Source organism: Chionomys nivalis, chromosome 11, assembly GCF_950005125.1.
Source record: "Chionomys nivalis chromosome 11, mChiNiv1.1, whole genome shotgun sequence".
NCBI lineage: Eukaryota > Metazoa > Chordata > Mammalia > Rodentia > Cricetidae > Chionomys > Chionomys nivalis.
Window position 1 is genome coordinate 29,036,152 of NC_080096.1, and position 24,027 is coordinate 29,060,178.

A 24,027-nucleotide genomic window follows, 5' to 3' on the forward strand; every position below is an offset into this window, starting at 1 on the left:
TTTCCAGAAACGTATAACTGAAAGTGATTTAAAAGCAAACTATCCTTATAATTATGACCATCTGCCTGTGTCTCCATTGCTGCCACCTCTCAGCCGCTAATGAGCACAGCTTTGTTCTTGCCTCGCTGAGATTTGTTGACTGAGGACTGGTCATGTATGGAGCTCACTGCAAGTGCTCTGAATTCCATTGACTTACTCATTTATTTTGCTGAGCTAGGAACTGAATAGAGAGCTCTGTGCGTACCAGACAACTGTTCTGCTACTGAGCCATATTCCCATCCCACAAGTCTGTGTAGTATTAGTATTCTGAATCCCTAATGGATGCTATGAAATATGTACTATTATTATCACTTCTATTTTATAGACGAGTTGGAATACATAAAGGTAAACTAATTGGTCTTAACTCACAGAACAGACCAGGTGGTGGTGGTACAAGCCTGTGATCCCAGCACTGGGAGGCAGAGGCAGGTGGATCTCTGTGAGTTCAAAGCCAGTTTCCTAGTCTGCAAACTGAGTTCTAGGACAGCTTAGAGCTATTACACAGAGAAACCCTGTCTTTAAAAACAAGACAGAACAAACAAACAAACAAACAAAAAAGAACTCACAAAACCGGGAGACAGTGGAGCAAGTGTGTGAAGTTTAACAATGTCTTCAAGCCCGGGCGATTCACCACACACTGCACTGCCTGCCCACGTAGCCATTTTGTGTCCCTACTCCCCAGAGAATGGTCACCATCTCTTATCTTAGGCCCAAAGCACTCTGAATATTCCTCTGTTGCAGAACTGTCTAGCATCTCACCCCCAGGAGATCTGCAAGGGCAGGAGTTCTTTCTCCTCTCTTCAGCACGGCGGCGACTACAGGGTACATAGCATTTTACTCAGGGCTCACTGAATGCTTGCTGGGGAAACAAACAGGGCATCACAATACTTTTTTTGGGGGGAGGGGAGTTTAGGGACAGGGCTTCTCTGTGTCGCTTTGGTGCCTGTTCTGGAACTAGCTCTTGTAGACCAGGCTGGCCTCAAACTCACAGAGATTCACCTGCCTCTGCCTCCCAAGTGCTGGGACTAAAGGTGTGCACTACCACCGTCCAAATGGCAACATAATATTTTAGCAACAAATGCTACCAGGTTAGCTAGCTAGCCATCAGACCTATTTCTCAAGTCTATCAATCAGCCTTCAGTCAACCTCAAGGTCAGACCTCCCTCTGGGAAACCTTCCCTTACTTATCTTTCAACCTTCTCTAAACAGCAGTCTCTTCCACTCTGTACCTCTCATCTACTGCACTGAGAATCATACTGGTCTGAGAAGCAGCATTCTCCTCCACCCTTTCCAGAAATACCTACGGGAACAGCACAGAGCCTGAGTGAAGGCAGGAAGACTGCCACAATAAACCCAGCAGATACGTTAGTGTTCATTTTCAGCCACGTGGTTCTAAGTAGATACACAAGAACCTAGCAGTCTACATTTTACCTTGGATGAACTCCAGACAGAAGATATTTTACCTGTCTGGTCAGCATGAAGCCAGAGGATGCATGGGTTAGGGAACTTGAGAGGGCCTCCGAGAGGACCACCGCCTTCTTCTGCATGTTGACGATGAAGAAATTCACTGTGAGAGATTCCTGTTTCTTCAAACACTTGCAAGCTCCTAAGTTGTTCAAGATATGAGGTGGGGTAGGGAACCCATTAGGAAATATTCATTCTCAACTGGAATAAAGAAAAAGACTATCTCACAGGAAGGAGTCAGGTGTGGTGACAGATCCTGACTCCAAGCACTGGGATATTAATACAAGCAGACCAGGAGACAAGGCCATCCTTAGTTTCATTTGTCAGCTTCACGCATAAATTCCCAAACCAAGAAGTTCCAGCTTTATTCTAATCCTACAGTTATTCAGTAAGGCCCTAAACTCTGGGTGAGAAATAACACTGTTCTTTTAAAAACACATTCTAGAATTAGTTACATGGGTTCAGAAATAACAGGTTTCCTCTACACAAACAGAAGGAGACTCACTTTCAAGTGAGCAGTAAAAGCTTGTTTGGGACACTCTGTACAAGCCAACATGTCTGGTCTCGCCGGAACGCCTTTCCCACAGTACCAAGGCATGCCGTACATCCAGCTCATCCACTTTCTTTTTAAATATGTCTAAAATTAATCAAGAATGCTCCTGGTTAATCCAGCACACTCTCCTGGAACAAAGACTATCGGAGACAGAGCCCACACGCTCATTCTTAAGCTGACGTCCACGTCTGTGTGCATCCTGTTATATTACAGCACCAGGTAACTGAACTCCCAAAGCCACACTCTCCACTCAGGTGACTGCAATTTATCAGCTGGAAAGTGATCTTTCCCTTCCTGACCCACTTCTGTTTCCTGAAACCCCAACAGCAGAGTGAGACCCCTTGTCCTTCAATCCCCATGGCCACTCAGAGCATCTACGAGGTAAAACTTAACAGTACCTCACTTATTTACAGGAAGAATACAGACTCTACCCAAGAGAGATGATAAGAGGTCTCTATCTCCCCTATGGGAGACACTGGAGCTCCTGCTTGGAGCCTAGTGACCCTTCCTGAGGCACAGTTCTCAAACAGCACAAGGGGACACGCTAAGAAATGAGATCTGATTAGGGAAGGAGAAGAAAGCAAAGACAAGTTCTCGTCCCAGTGTGCAGAACTGGGAATGGAAGGTTCACGTTAATGACCTAGAGTTTAAATAAAATGGAAATATTGACTTGAAATAAAGTACTTGGAGTCAGGCATGGTGACAGATGCCCGATTCCAAGTACTGTCATACAACTACAAAAAGTGCAGGGGGCTGGAGAGATGGCTCAGAGGGTTAAGAGCACTGGCAGTTCTTCCAGAGGACCTGGGTTCAATTCCCAGCACCCACATGGCAGCTCACAACTGTCTGTAACTCCAGTTCCAGGGAATATGATACTTCATACCAATGCATGTAAAATAAAGTTAAATAAATTATTCAAAAAAAAAAAAAGAAGTGCAGGAGTCAAGGCCATCCTTCGCTAAGTTAGTCAGGACTACAGAGATCCTGTCTCAACAACAGAAAAAGAGTGGCTACTTAGTACAAGCAGCATTTCCCTCAGAATACCATTCCTACCAGGGTGGAAAGCCCTTCAATGAGGACAAAAACACTTAGAGTAGAATGTGGCCCTCCAAGGACACCTCTGTATGAGAAAGGCCTTTCTCCTTTAATATAAAATTTCACTGGAATAGGGCGCAATGAGGTAAGGGTATTCTTAAATGGTTCTTCAAAGGCAGAATAATGAAAAAAATATAAGAAACACTAGTATTAAATTTTTTGAAGCTGGGCGGTGGTGACACACACCTTTAATCCTAGCCTAGGCAGAGGCAAGCGGATCTCTGAGTTCAAGGCCAGCCTGGTGCACAAAGTGAGTTCCAGGACAGCCAAGAATACACAGATAATCCCTGTCTCAAAAAACCAAAAAAAAAAAAAAAACAAAAAATTTTTTTTCAGTAGAATGTTTTATGTAAGCATAACAAGGGACATGTGTAGCCACGACACAGTGAATCCTTAGATGGTCTCCTGTGCCAAACACAGGAACCACTCCCAACACCGCAGAAAAACAGTATGTGAGGGTTCATTCACCACCCTCTCCTCTACAGCCAACAACCAAACAACTCTAAAACAGTATGTGAGGGTTCATTCACCACCCTCTCCTCTACAGCCAACAACCAAACAACTCTAAAACAGTATGTGAGGGTTCATTCACCACCCTCTCTTCTACAGCCAAGTTTCCATGTGCAAAGGTGAGCCAACCTACAAGGCAGCTATAAACTCCACCTCCACTGGGAAAGCTGCTGGGCACAACTCAGCATTGCACAACCAATTATGAAACTCAAGTCACAATGTAAACGAACTGCATGCCAGAAAAATTTATATGAAAACTGTTATACAAGCAAAGATCAAATAGAAAATGAAGCAAGATTACATAGGCCCTGGGGAAAAACAATATTGTACTATGCCTTTAAAATGTAACAACAAAGTAGGGTGCAACTGTTTACTGAGGGAGCTGGACTGAGACGGGGCCTAAGTTAGAACCTCCAAGCCCATTGACAGAACAACCCAATCCCCACCCCCTGGCCTCCCAGCTCTATAGGAACTCCGGGGAATGGAAGACCCCGGCTTTCTTACCTGGCCACTTTGCGTTTGTCATGTGGGTGTAGCTTGGCGGCCATCTCTGGGTCTACCTGGCTGAGCCGCTTATGGAGTTCATGGCTGTCCTCCTTCTCAAGCTCCACTTTCCGGTCAGCCGCTTTCCCGGTGCCCATCTCCGGGCGCTAGTACATGAAAGTTTAGAATAAATTCATCCCAACTATTCAATAAACACTGAGACTATAAATGGGTCAGGCATCTTGCTAAGCCTTAGAAATAAAAAACAGAGATGGATCTGAAGATCTTACCATCCAGCGAGGGACAGATCATAAACCAAAAATTCCAATACGCTGTGTAAGTGCTGGGAGGCCACAATAAATGAGGAGGAAGGGCAGCTCCCTCCCAGGGAAGTACCCTGCTGCCCTGTTTGACTATCTTACCTGAGCTACCATGTCTACTCTAACATATCCAGGAATGCAGTGCACCCTTCCCAGGAAGACTGACCGGAACTGCCAGCACACAGCCACTTGCAAAGACTTGCCTACCCAGTGGCACCTCCATAAGAAAGGTCAGTGCTGGACATCTGACAACTGTGCTGGCAGCCAGGACATGCTGAGTCAGACTGCTGTAGCGCTACTTACACCGGGGCTAATTAATCCACGCAGAACCCTTTCCCACACACAAGCACTCCCCTCGGGCCGGCTTGGAGGAGTGCACTCACGTACGGAGGTGGCATCTGTTCAGAATATTAAGTAGGAAAATTACAGCTGCTGACTCTAAGAAACAGGTAAGAGTCAGCCTTCCTCCCACTAAAATTATTTGGCACGAGAAAAATGGGAACCATTCCTTTAGTGAGTTACTCGTGAACTAGACTTACCTTGGTATTCACAAGAACTTTCCAGAGCAGAGACTCAATGTAATAATTGGTTCCTCCCACAACAATAGGAATTTTGTCTCGAGCAAAAATATCTTCAATGTAAACATTAAGAAAATTATTTAATATCAATAAGAGAATCCTGACTTACGTGGGAAGAAGAGTATTAGCAAGAAATCACAAAGGTCAGCATGTGGATCACACCTCGGGCCTCCACCCATGCTTATGAACACATGTACACACATGTGCACATACTCACACTAACAAGCACACACACACCACACACACATCAAAAAAGGAAAACAAGAAAGGGAGGGAGAGAGAGGCAGGCAGAGGGGCTGGAAAAACAGCTCAGCAGTTAAGAGCACCAGCTCCTCTTCCAGAGGACTGGGTTTAATCCCATCACCTGTGTGTGGCTCCCAACCATCTGCAACTCCAGCCCCCAGGAACCCAGCGTCTTCTTCTGACCTCCTCAGGTACCAGTCACATATGTGGTGCACAGACTTATGCAAGCAAAGCAACCATACAACACATAAAATGGTTAATATTTAAAAAACAAAACAAGAAATCACATTTGTCTGGAGAGTTGGGGTTAAAAGGGAGGAAACAAAAGGAAGTGGCACTGACTTCACTGTTTCCTGAACTTTATGGAATGATTTTCAGTTAGACATGCAGGGACTTGTATAAACCAGACGCAGCATCTGAGAATGTAGTTCAGCTTTAAGAGTGATTGCTTAACATGCAGAAGCCCCAGGAGGATCAGAAGTTCAAGGTCAGCCTGGGATGTGAGTCCTTGTCTCAAAAAGTAACAACAACCACAAAACCAACCAAACAAACAAAAAAGAAGGGGCTGGAGAAATAGCTCAGTGGTTCAGAGTGCTTGATGTTTCTAATACACACATGGCAGCTCACAACCATCTGTAACTCCAGTTCTAGGGGATCTAATGCCCTCATCTGTCTTCCACTAGCACCAGGCATGCCCTTGGTGCACAAACACACATGTAGGCAAAGCATCTTTACACATAAAATAATACAAATAAAATAAATTAAATCTTTTTTAAAATTTAAAAACAGAAACAAGAAAAAAAAAAAGAACACCAGGCATAAATACACAATGGTATCTAGTTCTACAAATGTCTAGGCCTTGCTGTTAAGACTCTTGTTTTGATGGTCTTCTAAGTAAGTTTAACAAGCCCAAGGCAAGGCTGCTCACTAAGGTGACACCTCGTATGGGACTTGGCCTGCTAAAACAAAGCGCAGGCTGGTTCCCACACCACAGTTCTCAGTCAGATTCTATCATTACTGAGCCATAGTGAGTTCAGCCACCAAGACCTCACCAGATTTCAATTTCTCGGGCTCCATTCCTGGGTGAATTACTCAACCTATCTGAGCTTCAGCTTCCTCACCTGTAAAAGCCCCAGAGTGCTCAGGGACATTAACTGTAACTGTGCAGCAAGCATCTACGTAATGCCTGAAAACTAGCGAGTCCTCAAATGACTGCAGCCACCGTTGTTCTAGAGTTTTCTTGGGATAATTACTTGCTTTAACTAGGACGTTGTTTGTTTAAAAAGAAAGATGACTGCCGGTATGCAGTCAATCATTTCCTCACTCCTTCCTCCCAGACAACCTGCAGAACTAGGTAAGTGTTTCCACCAGAATCCTTCTGACTGGTAGAATAGGTGGGAAGATTCTACTAACAAAGGACCAGTGAGAACACTGACACCAGGCACCAGACCTACAATCCCAGCACTCAAGAGGCTGAGGCAGGAGAACTCCCTAAGTTCAAGGCCAGCCTGTGCTGCATAGTAAGAACAGGACCAGCCAGGGCTACATAGACCTTACCTCAAAAACAGACAGGGAGCCAGGCGATGGTGGCGCACGCCTTTAATCCCAGCACTCGGGAGGCAGAGGCAGGTGGATCTCTGGGAGTTCGAGACCAGCCTGGTCTACAGAGCTAGTTCCAGGACAGGCTCCAAAGCCACAGAGAAACCCTGTCTCGAAAAACCAAAAAAAAAAAAAAAAAAAAAAAAAACATCCAAAGCTACAGAGAAACCCTGTCTCGAAAAACCAAAAAAAAAAAAAAAAAAAAAAAAAAAACAGACAGGGACTAGTGAGACGGCTGAGTGGGTAATGGTGCTTGCCACCAAGCTTGCTGACCTATGTATGGGCTAGCTTTGAGCTCCCCATCTTCCTGCACTGGATTCTTGAGTGCTGGGATTCTGGAGCTTGTTGAGAACTTTTAGTTTGACATTGTGATTTTTATGCGCTTAGTCAAACTTCACAAATCTAACCCAGCGCTGGTCTGATGATGTCATTCTCTGCTGTTTCCGTCAGTTCTTCATGAATACAGTTATCTTATAGTTAAGACCTCATATTTGGTGATAGATGTTAATCTCCAAATGACTTTCTTTTTTGTTGTTGTTGTTGGATTTTCCGAGACAGGGTTTCTCGTAGCTTTTGGTTCCTGTCCTGGAACTAGCTCTTTTTTTTTTTTTTTGGTTTTTTGAGACAGGGTTTCTCTGTGGCTTTGGAGCCTGTCCTGGAACTAGCTCTGTAGACCAGGCTGGTCTCGAACTCACAGAGATCTGCCTGCCTCTGCTTCCCGAGTGCTGGGATTAAAGGCGTGCGCCACCACCGCCCGGCTAGGACTTTCACATATACTATCTCATCTGACAGAACAGCCCTGCAAAGTAGATAGACCTGAAATTATTATCTGCAATTTTTTATTTTATGTGCATTGGTGTTTTACCTGTGTGTACATATGTGTAAGGGTGTCAGATCCCCTGGAACTGAAGTTATAGACAGTTGTGAGCTGCCAAGTAGGTGCTAGGAATTGAACCTGGGTCCTATAGACAGTTGTGAGCTGCCAAGTAGGTGCTAGAAATTGAACCCGGGTCCTCTGGAAGAGCAGTCAGTTCTCTTAACGGCTGAGCTATCTCTCCAGACCCCTATTATCTGCATTTTAATCTGTCCATTTGAAAGGCAAAAACACTACCTCATTGTCTGGATTTGCATGCCTACAGCAAAGCAAGGAGGGCAAACCTTTTCCATGTTTATCACCATATCTATACTTGCTCCTATGAATTACAGACAAGGCCCTGGAAGTATTTCCATATTTGCAAGAGTCCCTCATGTATTAAAAACACTAGTCACTTGTTCCCCCAAGTTTATGTGTTCTGTTTGTCCAAAGCTGGTTTCAAATTGCTGTGTAGTCAGTGGCCTGACCTTCCAATCCTAGGTGCTGGGATTACAGATGTGCACCACCACATCAAGCATAGTTTTGCTTTTTAACTTTTATAATAATAACAGTGGCAAAACAGACATGTAGCCTATAATTTCCAACATTTATAGTTTATAAAATTCTTCCATATTGACTGATGCATGTGGCTACAATTTATTCATTTTTTACTATTACAAAGAACTTCTATGCCAGGTAGTGGAGGTCTATGCCTTTAATTCCAGCACTTGGGAGACAGAGACAGGTGGATCTCTATGAGTTTGAGGCCAGCCTGCTCTACAGAGTGAGTTCCAGGACAGCCAGGACTACACAGAGAAACTGTATTGAAAGAAATAATCAACCCCCACCCCAAAAACAAAATAAAAGCAAACAAACAAAAAGACAAAAGACAAAAAAAAAAAACTTCTATGAGCAAAGCAAACTTTGCACATTCTTCTAAGAGAGAGAATTCGGGTGATTATTGCTACTAAGTGCAGAACTGAGATGCACGTCTAAGAAAAACCTTCTGACAAGAGTGTCCCTAGAGCATATGCCTAGGCATTCTGGTTCACAAGTCTTCTTATTTTATGTTTGGAGACAAGCTTCCTAGCACAGATTTGCCTAGAACTCCCTATGCTGTCATGACCTTGAACTTCTGGTCCTCTTGCTTTCCTCTGAGTCCAGCCTGGTCTACAGAGCGAGTTCCAGGACAGCCTGGGCTACACAGAGAAACCCTGTCTGGAAAAAAAAAGAGGGAAAGCCCAACCATACTTTAGAATCAAAAATAAAATAACTACTTCATACATTGTATGTTCTATTTGTTCCAAGTTTCATAATATACATATGTGTACATATATTTGACCCCAAAATTCATCTGAAATCTTTAATGTTTTATGAAATACAACTCATATGAAAAGATCTAATTTTACTTTCTTCCAAAACAACCATGCTAAGAATAATTACAATACCATTCATTCTTTTCTTTCAAGACAAGGGTTTTTTTTTCCTTTTTTTTTTTTTTTTTTTGGTTTTTCGAGACAGGGTTTCTCTGTAGCTTTGGAGCCTGTCCTGGAACTCCCTTTGTAGACCAGGCTGGCCTTGAACTCCCAGAGATCCGCCTGCCTCTGCCTCCCGAGTGCTGGGATTAAAGGCGTGCGCCACCACCGCCCGGCGACAAGGTTTTTCTATGTAGACCAGGCTGACCCCAAACTCAGATTCGCCTGCCTCTGCCTCCCCTGGTGCTAACACCATTCATTCTTTACCATTCTGAAATGTGTAAGATAAATGCATACACTATACTGAATTTAATCTACACTATATCTCCTATTCTGTTACGGGTTTTGTTTCATGTGTGTATGTGTGTGTGTGTGTGTGTGTTTGTCTATGTTTAGGTATGTCTGCTGTGTGGTGCGCTTTTGGGAATCAGTTTTCTCCTTTTCTACTCCGGGACCTGGTGACCATCTTGGGTCCTAAGATTTACATGGCAAGTGCTTTTACCTGCTGCGCTCTCAGCGGCTCGTGTTACAAATTCACCCAGTATTTTATAATTGTTATAATTTATAATTTTATAATTGTTATTGCCAATGTCCCCTCAATGGGGAGTTTAAGACCCCCCCCTATTATGGGGGATTGAATTTAGGACTTCATTCATTCATACTGGTCAAGTGCTCTGACAACTAGCTATATCCCCCAGTGATTATCATAAATTTTCAATGTTTGTTTTAATAGTTGGCAGTTCAGATAATAAAGATAATCTGAATTTTAAAATACAAAGCAGGCCTCTTACATCACTCATTTTTTAATTTGTCTTTATGCTTTTGAGATTGTCTTTCCATGTATCCCAAGCTGGCACTGAATGCACAATCCTCCTGCCTCAGCTTTCCCTAGAGCTAAAATGATAGGTGTAAACCCCATCCCCAAGTTCCTTTTCTCACTCTTTTTTTTTAAAGATTGCTGAAGTTATTTTTCTTTATTTTTTCTTTAAAAAATGTATACATGTAAATAATGAAATAGTCATGTATAACCATATGTCCTCACTCCAACATCCCTTCATGTGCCCCCGACATAGATTCTAAATAATTAAAACTTAGTTCATGTTTTAATGTATCCCAAAAAGCAAAATAAAAATAAATATTCTTTAATAGGAATCTCAAATCTGTTCTTATTTCCTTTTCTCACTCTTATCCAGGACTGTCGTTCCCACCCAACAAGCCCTTTCAGGTTTTCAGCGACCTCACTGCCAGTACAGATCTCTAACTTCGTCTCTCCGCTGAGAAGGCAGGAGACTGAGGCTCAGTGGTGCGAGCAAGCGCTTTACCCAGTAAAAACAACATGGCCCAAAGAGGTAGTTTAGAGTTAGATCAGACTTTATATTTCCAATCTCTGTCATAAAATGTTTTTTCCAAATATCCTTAGGAATCATGTGTAGGCTGGTGAAATGGCCCACCGGCTAAAAGCACTTGTCCAGCAAGCCTGATACCTAAGTTCGGTCCTGGAGACCACATAAAAAACCAGACGCGGTGCACACAACTATAATCCCCACATGCACACTTAAAAATAAGAAGACAGAAACGGGAGAATCACTTGGAAGCTCATCACAGGTCAGACAGCCTGGAGTACACAGGGTAGCAGAAACAACAGAGACCTTGCCTCAACAAGATAAAGGAGATACATGACTCCTGAAGGTTGTACCCTGACTGGCACACATAGACATGGCACACGCATGCACACACATGCAATAGTAAAAATAAACTTTAAAAGAAAGAACCATGCAGACCTCTTGTGATAGTGCAAACTCTAACTTAGCAGATCTGGAGTGGAGCCTGAGTCAGCATTGCTAATGAGACCTGAAGGAAGCTGCCTCTGGGAGTGGGTGCTCTCGCGTAGAAGGCACCACTAGAAGCCCACCCAGCCTGGGCGTTCTAGCTCCTTAAGGATATCAGGGCAGTTGCTCTGTTCCTGAAGTCCACCACGGTGTAGCTGGTCACAAGGGGGTCCACAAAGCTGATCATGTGGTGCTGGCACATCTTCTGCTCCTGGGCAGAGACCTTATTGGTGATGATGTCTAGCCCTTCGTAGACCTATGAGAAAGAAAGCGAATGTGAGAAAGTCATCGCCCTCCACAAAATACACACTTGATGAGTAGAAGTGACTGTCTACTTCTCCCTTCAGCCAAATCCTTGGCTGACCCCAAGCAACAGGTCTAGCTTGTGTCTGGGAACTGGGCCAGGGGTACAAAAGCTAAGTCATAGAAAGAATAAAACAGAGCGCTAGCTTGCTTGTCACACTGTAGTTGTTAGCCTGGCTTAAAGATTAAGGAAGTATGTAAATCCATGCCAGGAGAAGGAACGCCACTCCTAAGCATCTAAAATCAAACAGCTTCCTTATTTATTCTACTTATCACAGGTCTCCAGAAAAGGGAACGTTTTGCATTGTTCATAACTCTATTCCAAAAGGCTCAGTAGTTCTTGGATTTAAGGGGCTCTAAAAGGCTTTTAGGATTCATATAAGAGAGGCTCCATCTTATGAAGAAGTGGCCAGTCTATGCAGACACATAAAACATGTGCATTCTCCCCGTGGCCTTGTGCTCAATGAGTGCTCAGGGCAGCATGCACATCGAAACATGACGGGCGGCAGCCCACGTGCAAGCTCTTCATCTTCATCTGCCAGTTCAACTAAAACTTAAAGTGTTCTTTGTCTGAACGCAAGGTCTCTGATGGAGACCAGATTTGAAAATACTAGTCTGAGAACAGGGATGTTTGGGCTGAAATGTTCTTCCCTGTGATCACTGATCCTACAAGGAGCACTGAACCAACAAAGAGCAAGCTCCGTGGAGCGCACAGGATGCTAAAGGCGGTTGGTTTCTGTCTCACATTTCCCTTTACTTACTGGAATGTCAAGCAGCTAGGGCAGTGCTATGGTTACCAGGGAGCCCTGGTGCCCTGCTGCCTCAGATCAATCCTGGCTCTGCCACTTACCAGTTTTTGTTCTTGGGGCACACAGGCACTAACTTCTCTGAACCTCAACCACTCCTAAGTGCAGTGGAGATAATAACACGAACTCGGAGGGCTGTGAGGCTAACATGGCTTCACCCACATCGAATGCACTTCGTTTTGACCCGGTGCTCACTAAGCACTGTGAGGGGTGACACACACTCACTCCATCTGTGTCGTTCGCTCACCGTCCACACTTCTCTATCGGACCCTCACATGGCCGACCTGCCTTGAGGAATATCTTCCAGAGCAGCTTCTCACCTTTCCTAACGCTGCACCCCCTAACATGGGGACCCAACCATAGAATTATGTGTGCTGCTACTTCATAGCTGTAACTTTGCCACTGTTAGGAACCATGATGTAAATATCTGGTATGCATATGGTCTTAGGTGGCCCTGTGAAAGGGCCGTTTGATAACCTCAGGCGTCATGACCCACAGGTTGAGAACCACTGTTCTAGAGGCCCTTAAGATGACAAGTTTGAAAAAGTAAATGCAGTCAAATGTGGTAGAGTCCACCTTTATCCCAGCACTGTGGAGGCACAGGCAGGCAGAGAGTTCAAGGTCAGCCTAGTCTGTGGGAAGAGTTCAAGGACAGCCAGGGCTACACAGAGAAACCCTGTCTCGAAAAAACAAAAACAAACAAACAAACAAACAAAAAATAGAAAAGCAAACACGTAAGCATAACTCCAGCCAAAGGAGCCCCAGTAGGCCTGTGTTACTAGAAATAGAACTGCCTATCATGCAATTCAAAGTATTTACAAAAGCCAGAAATATCAGGAAAAATGAAATCACAGTTTAACTTGTAGTCATAGAGTTAAAAACTATAATTAAAAATCCATAACTTATAAAAAAGTAAGAGAGGGGGTGTCGAGACAGGGTTTCCCTGTGTAGCAGTCCTAGCTGTCCTGGAACTAGCTCTTCTTGACCAGGCTGACCTCGAACTCACAGAGAACCACCTGCCTCTGCCTCCTGAGTGTTGGGATTAAAGGCGTGCGCCACCACTGCCCGGCCAAAAAATAAAAATAAAAAATTGTCATCTTTAAGCGATTTGTTAATCCTTTGTCTACTACAGCATCAGATTAATCAGGACAGGACATAAAATATGATGAGCTGAATGAAGGCGGTGGCACTCACTTGTAATCCCAGCACTGGAGAGGCTGAGGTACAAGGATCATAAATTCAAGGCCAGTCTGCCCTGCGCAGAGAGCTCCTATCGCAAAGCAACAAAACTAAAGGACGCACAAAATGACACATGTCACTTAAAGTCTGAGTCACGAGGCTTCTTATGTGACGATGACAGAATACACGACTACAGACTAGGTCTGCTACAGCGTCACTGATGCTTTAACCATATTGCACAGTGTTCTATACCTAGTTTCTGGAGGTTGACCTACACATCACTGTGTGACTCTACGCAACTGAAAATGCACACTGCAGGAATGAGGGAAGGGCAGACCGGCAACACCGGCCAAGCTGCCCAAACTAAAACTAGGTGACAGACATGGGAATTTAACCTACTACTTTTGGTCTCCATCTCTGTGTCTCTGTGTCTGTATCTCTCTCTGTGTATCTCTGTCTCTGTCAAAGTCTCTCTGTGTGTCTGAATGTGTGTGTGCGCGTGCACACGCATATACTAGGGAACAGTCTTACATTGGAGGGTAGAGGTAGGAGAACAGGACAGCTCAGTGAGTGGGTAAAGGCACTTGCCACCAAGCCTGAATTTGATCCCCATCTTCCATCTCTGACCTCCACTTGAAAGCCATGGCCTATACGCCAACCCCCACACTAAAAGAGCAAATCTAAAATAGAGCTGGAAATGCCGTGCTTGCCTAACATGCACAAAGTCCCGGGTTCAGTCACAACCGCACACTGCAGTGTGAGGGAGAAACATATGGTGTCCTATGCTTGTTGTAATCTCCACACTCTGGAGGCAGAGGCAGGAGGGTCAGAACCTCAAGGCAGATCTCTGTGAGTTCGAGGTCAGCCTGGTCTACAAAGCAAGTTCCAGGACAGCCAAGGCTACACGGAGAAGTCCTGTCTCAAAAAAACAAAGCCAACAACAACATCAACAAAATAAATGAACAAATAAATAAATCTGAAACAAGATAGTTTTAGTCCAGCTCAAACCTTATCTCATATTAGTTAAACCCCAGTCAAGGTCTCACTGAGCAGCTCTGGCTGGTCTGGATCTTGCTTTGTAGACCAGGCTGGCCTCTGCCCTCCATGTGCTGGGATTTCAAGTCTGTGCCACCATGCCAAGCTTATTTATTTGTTTGTTTAAAGCACCAGGCAAGGCTGGAAGTGTAACTAAGTGAAGGGCACGTGCCTAGCAAAGGAAAGGCTTTCTAAATTAGAGTCTTAGCACCACAAGAAACAATTAAAAATAGGGTTGGGCAGTGGTGGCGCACGCCTTTAATCCCAACACTTAGGAAACAGAAGCAGCAAGTAATCTCTGTGAGTTCGGCGCCAGCCTGATCTACAAATTGAGTTCCAGAACAGCCAGGGCTATCACACAGAGAAACCCTAATCTTGAAACACAACAATAACAACAACAACAACAAAATTACAAAGAGAAAGAGGGAAAGAAATGAAGAAAAAACAGTACAGAAAAGCAAATGCTAAGAAGGATGTAAAGAAACTGAAACTCGGGAGGCAGAGGCAGGCAGATCTCTGTGAGTTCGAGGCCAGCCTGGTCTACAAGAGCTAGTTCCAGGACAGGAACCAAAAGCTACAGAGAAACCTGTCTCGAAAAATAAAAAAATAAAAAAAAAAAAAAAAAGAAAAAGAAAGAAAAAAGAAAGAAAAAGAAACTGAAACTTTTGGGACACTTAGAAATTTAAACAGTATATACACCCCAGAACAGGGCAAAGCTCTCAGGCTCTGGGCTGGCTCTGCAGTTCCTGGCTGATGTCACTGACATCACCAGGCCTCTAAGCTGACCTTACAGACCCTTCCCTATGGCACAGCAGCTCCTGCTGGCTACAAAGAGTCGGCTCAAGGCCAGTTTCAGATCATCCAGTGTGTGCTAGAGGAGAGCAAAGGGAGCATCTCAGGGGTCTCCCTCTTGACCACATCATGGAATCTGTCATCTGGACAACAACCAATTTGACAACCAACTCAACCAGCAAAATAACAGCTGTACTACTGATGAACCTACAATCTAAACCTTCACCCACCCTGCCTAACCAGCTATCCACCTCCCTGTGGATTCTCCTCCCATTTCTCAGCCACGCCCTCTGCAGAGACTCAGGCTGTCGTTCACTGGAGGTGACACAGAGGAGGCTGTCACTGATTTCTCCCTGAAGCTCTTCCACACCTTCTCAGCAATAAGGAAGGCTGAGATCAACATGGCCTTTCTCTACTCAGCACTGCCAGTCTCATACCCAGATTCCCCTTCAGACTGAAGACAGCATGCAGAAGACTGCAGAGCACCCTATCCCACTACTGCAAGGACTCTGTCTGAATCTCCCAGGCCCCAAAGGCCTTCACATCCAAGGCATCGCCCAGTCTCTGGGCTCTGCCACAGTCCAGACCTGGCCACAAGGGACACTTCTGTGAGCGTCCCTCATAGCCAGTAGAGCAGCAGCCCCAAATTCCTAGGCAATGACAGTGGTGGCAGCTAGGAGTTTGTCAGCACCAACCACAAGATCAGACAGCTGCAAGACAGCTTGTCCTTCTTGATGCCATCTGTCTGCCAAGTCGAAGAAAATATTGATAACAAAACATGGAGTCTTTCCCCTTAAAAGTCTCCATGGAAAAAATCTCTTATGATGAGTTGTAAGATACCTGAGGTCAGGCATGTAGTTCACGACTATAATCTTAGCACTCAAGAAGTGGAAGGAAAAAAACCACAAGTTTAGGCCAGCCCTACAGAGCAAGATCCTGCCTCAAAACACAAAAATGAGCCAGGTGTGGTAATATACGCCTTTAAACGCAGCCTGGTCTATGCATGAGGTCCAGGCCAGCCAAGACTACATTATGAGACCCTGTCTCAAAAATTAAATAAAATAAGGAGGAAGAGGAGAAGGGAAGAAGAAATAACCACCAAAGGGTCCTATGGTTCTCTGACCTGACCCTGAAAGCCAAGATGAGATGGCAGGCGCTCGGCTATCTGAACTTTATGATCCCCATACAGAAGAAGCTGAGTTGCCACTGGGGACATGCAACAGGCTCCCAGCCCACTGCCTACAAGGCCACCATGAAGCTGAGTGGCCCATGCTCTAGCCTACTTTCCTTGGCATCGCTGTATCAAAGTGACGAGCATGAAGGGCACATGTGACTCATGGAGAGATCAGAGTTCTCTGATTTATGACCTCATCCTGCACAGGCTGACAGACAACCTACGGGCAACCCCAGACCATGCCAGAGCCAACCAAGACAGCTGCAGGGGCAGCTGTGGCCTGCCAATGGTTTATCTCTGAGGTCTAACAGTTCTTCCTCTCTCTGCTCTGGGAGACTAGCAACACAAGTTTTCTGTGTTCGTGGTGCTAGAGTTCAATTTGCGGCCTGAGATGTACAGGAGCAGGGGAGTGGGGGTAAGGCAAGCCCCACTGCCCGGGCCTCAGGTTTTCAGTTCAGCTTTGCTGTCTCTCTACTCACCACAGGTATCTCCTGCCTCAAATACCCTCTGTTCTCCACTGAAGGGCTCCTCAATAAGGAGTCCGAACAAAGTGTCTGTTCCCATGAGTCCTTCTCTCTGGCCCTGTTATACTTGCTAAACCACGTTTTTCGTAGCTTTGATTAAAGTCCATCAGCCTCTACAAGTAAAACCTGATAGACCGATATAGACTATGAAAAAACAAACGTGGGAGAGTCAGGGACTGGAGAGATCGCCCTGCAGTTAAGGGCACTTGTTGCTCTTGTAAACGATCTGGCTCCAATTCTCAAGACCACAGAGCAGCTTATAACTGTTACTGTGGTTACAGTTCCAGGGGATCCAATGCCTTCCTCTGACTTCCTCTGGCACTACACACACACATGGTACACATACACACACGCAGACAGAAAGACACATTAAAAAAAAAATCTTTAAAATCATTTTTAAGCGGGGCAGTGGTGGCACACACCTTTAACCCCAGCACTCACAAGGCAGAGGCAGAGGCAGAGGCAGGCAGAGCTCTGTGAGTTCGAGGCCAGACTGATCTACAAGAGTGAGTTCCAGGACAGGCTCTAAAGCTACAAAGAAACCCTGTCTCAAAAAAACAAACAAACAAAAAAAAAAAAAACAAACCTTTTTTTAATGGTAGAGCTAGGAAATAATGTGGAAGTTCCTCAAAAAATAACAGAACTATTACATGACATAGCAAATTTCCTTTGGGTTTATATCCAAAATAATGAAAGCAGGGCACTGAACACATATTTATGTAACCATCTTCATAACAGCATTATTCTCCAAAGCCAAAAAGCAGAAGTGACACCCAATACCCACGAATAGATGAATGGAAACACACAATGGAGTATGTTATACATCCTAAGATGGGATATTATACAGCCTTAAAAAGAAGGAACTGTGATTTGTGTTAAAACAAAGACAAGCCTTGAAGACAAGCGACTGATGAGTGACACACACCAGCCCTAAAAGGGCACAAGCTTCTGAGGCCCCATGAACATGATTCTACTCACACAGGGCAACTGCAGCAGACGGAAGCAAACTTGTGTTTAACTGAGGGATCACTTGCCACCATACCTGACATTGAGTTTGACCCCCAGAATCTACTGGTAAATCGTGCAAGCTGTCCTCCAGCCTCCATATGCAAGCCATGGCATGTGTACATGTATCCATATAAAATGCAGATTAAATATACAAAGCTATGTATACTTATTCCGAATTTATTACTTTTAATCTTTATTGTTGGAGACAGGATCTCATGCAGCGCAGGTTAAACTCAAATTCACCTTGTAGCTGAGGCTAACCTTGAACTTCAAATCCTCCTGCCTCTACCTCCCAAGTGCTAGGTTTATATGTGTGTGTCTCACGCCATCTCAGAAAAGTACTGATGACAGCTTTTAGGCACGGTGTGAAAGCAGAGAATATCAGCAATGAGACAACAGTTTCAGAACTACTCAGAGAGTTGATAATATTCCATTTTTTCCCTCTGACAACTTGTTGAGCTGTATGGATATAAGTAATACATTTTATGGGTATTTTGTCTGCTGCTTTGGGTTTTTTTCTTTCCTTTACTTTTTCTTTTTGTTTGTTTGTTTGTTTTGTTTTGAACAGGGTTTCTCTCAACAGTTCTGGCTGTCCTGGAACTCACTACATGGACCAGGCTGGCCTCAAACTCACAGAGATCCGCCTGCCTCTGCCTCCCGAGTTCTGGGATTAAATGTGTGCACCATTACCACCTAGTTTATTTTTTGTCTGTTAAAATCAGCTTGCAAAGCTAAGTAAAAAAGGGGGTTGGATGGCCAGCTTGGTCGTTAAGAGTACATGATGTTCTTTTTTTTTTCTTCTTCTTCTTCTTTATTTAATTTTATGTCTGAGTACTCCACATGTACATCTGCTTGTCAGAAGAGGGCATCAGATCCCATTGTAGATGGTGATGAGCCACCATGTAGGTGCTGGGAATTGAACTCAGGACCCCTGAAGAGCAGCCAGATCTTAACCGCTGGGCCATCCCTCCAACCTCAAGCACATGATGTTCTTGCAAAAGTCCTGAGTTCAAGTCCCAGCACTCACTCAGGTGGCTCACAACTGCCGTAATTCCCGAACCAGGGGAATCTGACACCCTCTCCTGGCCTCTGTGGGCACTGCACTCATGTTATACACAGACAGGCATGTAGGCAAAACAGCCATTCCTGTAAAAATAAATGAATAAACAGTAAAATCACAAGAATAAGCACCTACTCATTTGCATTAAAGATAATATTCAAGCACACCTAAAGGGAGCTGAAGGCATACACAGCTCAATGGGGAGCAAGCACTTGTCTAGCACATCCTAGGTTCAATCCTTGGTACCGCAGAGAGAGAATAGAAACAAAAATAATAACAAAACCTAGGAAAAATCATTTTGTAAAGTGCTATTTTGGGGCCCAGGTTTAAGTGACATCTGTATCTCAAATGCCACAGTCATGCTTAGAATTTTATCATTTATTTATTTTTCATGTTTAGGACATTCTTTTACCAGGTCGCATTAGACCTGTGGCTTAATGCCTTGCATACACTCTCATACACAGTTCCAATTAGCTTCAGGGTGCTTCTTAGAACAGTTAGTCTGGAAGCTGAAAGAGCTAAAGAGAAATCTTTCAAAGACAACAAGTCACTCGGCTCCATTCCCCTGCTCCCAAGGGAACTTGTGACAGGAGCACACAGAAGTGGCTGAGGAAGATGGGCTGGCAGAGTGGTCATGAGTTACTCCCAGCACAAATGAGGTCATGAGTTACTCCCAGCACTACATAACTGAGAGTGGTGGTACATGCCAGTTATGACAGCACTGGTTTCTTTGTGATGGCTGCAATGTTCTCAGAATTTAGTTTAAGGAAGAGAGATGGTTCAGCAGGTAAGTGCTTGTTGCCCAATGACCTGAGTTCAGTCACTAGGACCCACATGAAGGAAGGAGAGAACTGGCTGCTGTGGGTGGTCCCGTCACCTACATAATTTGTGGTACACACAAACACGCATGGTGTACACTAAATAAAGGTTTAAAAATGTTTTAAAAACAATTAAAATTAGAGGTTTAAGTCAGTCAATCATCTAACCTGCCTTGTCCCAGCACACATTTACTAAGGCCATTACCCTCGGGTATTCTGTCAGATGCTGGACATGCAAACAAGGTTCAGAGTTCCTGCTGGGCATGGTGGAACCTGCTCTGATCCCAACTACGTCTGGGAGGCTGAGGCAGGATGACTACATGTCCAAGATCAACCTTGACAACTTAAGACTCCACATCAAAATAAAACTGGGAAGGAAGGAAGGAAGCAAGCAAGCAAGCAAGCAAGCAAGCAAGCAAATTTGAGAGAATGTAGTTATGTAGTTAGTGGTCCAATGCTTGCCCAAAATGCCTAATGCTCCCTACCAAAAAAAAGTTCCTGTTCTCATTGAGGCCAAATTAGTCATGCTTGCAAGAGACAGATACAAAAACCTGTAACAACAGAGCAAGCAGCATAAGCATTGATTAAAGCTGGTTACAATGGTGCACACCTACAATCCTAGTACTTAGGAAATAGAGGTAGAGAGATATTGAGTTGGAAGCCAGCCTAGGCATATACTAAAATTATCTTAATAAAAAAAAAAAAAATCTTGGGAGGCTAAGGCATGAGGACTGCTGTGAGCTCAAGACTAGCCTGGACTACACAGTGAAGTCTAGGACAACCTGGGCTAAAGAGTAATGTGTTTCAAAAATAAATAAAATGTTTAGGGCTGGAGAGGTGGCTCCACAGCTAGAGCACTTGCTCTGCAACCATGGGAACCCTGCTCTAACCAGGGCAACAACAGGATCCCTGCAGCTCACTAGTTTCCAGCCTAGCCAAGAAAGGACCGGGTTCAGGGAGAGACTCAGATGAGAAAGGAAAAGGCAGAGTGATGGAAAAGATCTGTGCCTACAACTAGTCACGCATGATGTAAGCATCACAGGCACCTGCCCGAGGTATGCGTGTACGCAAGCATACACACATAATTAATTGACAGGTTTTACAGTTCTTGAGATATTGAAGTTTGTGCAATGTAGTAGTCCCTAAATACCACGTGAAAACCACTGAACATTAAGCCAGGCAGTACTATCGCACCTTTTTAATCCCAGCATGCTGGAGGCAGGGGCAAGTGGAACTCTGTGAGTTCAAGGCCAGCCTTGTCTGTAGACAAGTTCGAGGACAGCCAGGGCAACACAGAGAAACCCTGTTAAGGAAACTAAACAAAACAACAAAAGCAAACATTTAACATTAAACTGAACTTTTTAGGGGAATACATTTCTGTCTTGCCTGTTTGATGGTTTATTTCCAGAGTGAAATTTTTTCAGGAAAAGGCCAGGAAGCTTAAGAAAATTGACCTCTTTAAATCAACAGAGCTGGAGTGCCCAAAGATGCTAACAAGGGTGGGGATACTATAACAGAAGTGAAGGAAGCCAGATGAACTAGGAAGTGGTAACTATCAACTGGAAGCCATTCTGTCCACCAGGGGACACTTGGTGGTTGCCTGCAAACACAGTGGCTATCAAAACTGTAGGAGAAAGAGTGCTACTACTTACTGCCTGTGGACCAGTTATACTGAAAAGATAAATAAATCATGATAAACAGAAGAGTACTTTGGCCTCTCCATCAAGCATTACCTGCCCCAATGTCAACAGGCCCTGAAAGGGAGATCCTGTCCAGTAAATCCACCTGAGAATCTCTTCCCAGATCTTGAGGGATCCATTTAAAGCTCCAATCCCCTAAGGCTGCCATCCTGTAACTGTGGTACCAACAATGCCCTGGCCCTAGGCACTCTGGAGTTCCGACTGAGCTGGCTGGCTTAGGACACCATAGTATAGCATCTACAGTAAGAAGAGAGGCTTCTCCCTAACTTGGCTCTTTACTTCCAAGTCATTGGCCTGTTATACTTCATTTCCCTCCCTCCCCACATTAGATCCTGCGGTCCTACCTACCTAGAAAACCACGATCTCGGTTACAGACCAATACAACCACCACCACCCTTCTTTCTCGCGGCCCCACCTTCAAGTGCTCGGTGAATGTCACTGAAGTCACAAGGAACCGGCCTGCCAAAAGCAACACTGCTCCCTCAACTTCCAAAACAAGTTCTGGAAAAGCAGCAACACACTGCTGCTGAGTGCTTCTCTGGGTTCCCACAGCACCGCTCTCTCCAGGCTTTCTTCTCACCGCACAAGTCCTTCCTCAGTCTCCTTTACTGACCAGTGATCTATTAGCAATGCCTACCACGGGAACACTATCGACAAGCGCAGTCTTTATGGCATGTGCCAGCCTATCCACAAACTCTCTGGATACCATGGCTTCTACAACTGTTTTTGTGCTGACAATTCCCAAGCCTGTATCTGCAGTGCAGGTCTTCCTTGTGCCAGGCCTGTCCACGGAACTGGACATTTCCATCCCAGTGAAAGTTGCCCGCAGTGCAAGGAAGGGCTCAACAGCACAGGGCTCGGAATGCCTGACAAGGCTCAGGCTTCGCCACTCACTAGACGAGCCCCGTCATTTAACCATTGTGCCCCAGACTCTCCACATACAAAGTAGGGTAATCTTAACCCTAACCTCCAAGAGTTTCTGTTGCAATGAAATGATTCACATAAACAAAAGCACTCGGAGTACAGCCTTCCTTTAGAGGCAGTTGTCACCCGTCACCATCCTTGCCCCCAAACAGGTACCTAAAATCTGGCATGCCGCAAAATGAGCTGCGTATCTCCTCCTGTGTCTGAGTAAACCACCTAGGCAATAAATCAAAACCCTTAAAGGGCTCCTGGTAGCTCTATTTCTCTCACATTCCCTATCTACCTCAAATTTTGCCCATACCAGTTTTTAAATTATTTATTTGTATGTTATTTTTCGAGGCTCGGTTTCTCTGTGTAACAGTCCTAGCTGTTCTGGAACTCAGTTTGCAGACCAGGCTAGCCTTGAACTCATAGAGATCTGCCTGCCTCTGCCTGCTCGGATTAAAGGCATGTGCCACCACCGCCCAGCTACTTATTTATTTTTTGAGACAGGGTCTCACTGTGTAGTCCTAGATGCCCTGGACAATTCTATGCAGACCAGGCTCGCCTCAAACTTACAGAGATTCATCTGCCTCTGCCTTCTAAGTGCGGGGATTAAAGTCATACCCAACTCATGCTAATTTTAAAAAACGACCTCAACAGGACAGTGAGACGGCTTGTTAAGAAGAGATGTTTGCCACCAAGCCTGACAACTTGTCTTTGAATCCTGGAACCAACAAGATAAAAGGAGAAAAAAAGACTTCTAGTCAGGCATCCTCTGACCTCCACATGCACACCATGGCACATGCATACCCACACATTCATACATATATATAAACACACAAAAATTAAATGCAATAAAAATCTGAACACTTAGCACCATCGTATTTCCCACTGCCATTACAAACTGATCTACACGACTGCGCTAGATTATTCTATTAGCTGCCTCATTGATTTTGATCTTCAAAGTATAATCTCTCCAACAAAGGTCCACATTACATTTTTCTAAAAAGAGAATCAGATTCCATCCAGCCCCAAATTCCTTCAAACCATGTCCCTGTGAGAGCTGAGCTATCCTCAAGGCCTCCCCACCTCCCCTCTCTGCTCCCACAGAACCCTCATTTCCCACCATCACAGAACTTACTATATACGACTTCAGAAGTCTCATCTCCCTGCTTCCATCTTTCCTGAAGAAATCACAATATATCCCGTAGCCCCAGGTTACAACGGTTTTTGCAGCCATGTTGCTGTAATACCCGATCTACACAAATCAGCTTGTGCTTGGGCCAGGTCACTCTCTCCCCGGGAGCCTCGTGTTTCTCACATCTAACCACTTCAACAGTCCAAGTTTCAGGGGATGGGCTGGGGTGGGGGGTGGGGGTTGAACATAAGCAGATGAAAGGATGAAAAACTCTTTTCCAGAATACTGGCACTAGAAAATGTGTTTTGTTTTATAAGCTAGAGTCTCACTATATAGCCTTGACTGACCTGGTACTCTCTCCGTGGGTCAGGCCATCATCCTCCAGCTGGTGGCTATCCTCTATAGAAGTCACCAATACTGGGATTACAGAGTAGCAGGTCCACCTAGAAACTGAGTTTCCTTTTATCAAATTCAACTAAGCAGATGCTCAAGAGCGAGAGGGCTGATCTCACCCCGCTAACTTCACTTTCTTCAAAGGTTAGC

The 24,027-nt window shown here is 44.6% G+C and overlaps 1 protein-coding gene across 3 annotated transcripts in view; it reads right to left on the reverse strand.

Moving 5' to 3' along the window:
• The window catches only part of Trit1 (tRNA isopentenyltransferase 1), a 47,557-nt gene that overhangs the window by 6,761 nt on the left and 16,769 nt on the right, over positions 1-24,027 (reverse strand). For all 3 annotated transcript variants that reach the window (XR_009058013.1, XM_057785345.1, XM_057785344.1), the window contains exons 2-5: positions 11,155-11,297; positions 5,004-5,100; positions 4,166-4,311; positions 1,503-1,645 (exon numbers count right to left, since the gene is read on the reverse strand). Coding sequence is in view for 2 of the 3 variants with exons in the window: in XM_057785345.1 (XP_057641328.1) it covers positions 1,503-1,645; positions 4,166-4,311; positions 5,004-5,100; positions 11,155-11,297 (529 nt within the window). In the remaining variant the exon portion in view is untranslated. The remainder of the gene's footprint in view (positions 1-1,502; positions 1,646-4,165; positions 4,312-5,003; positions 5,101-11,154; positions 11,298-24,027) is intronic.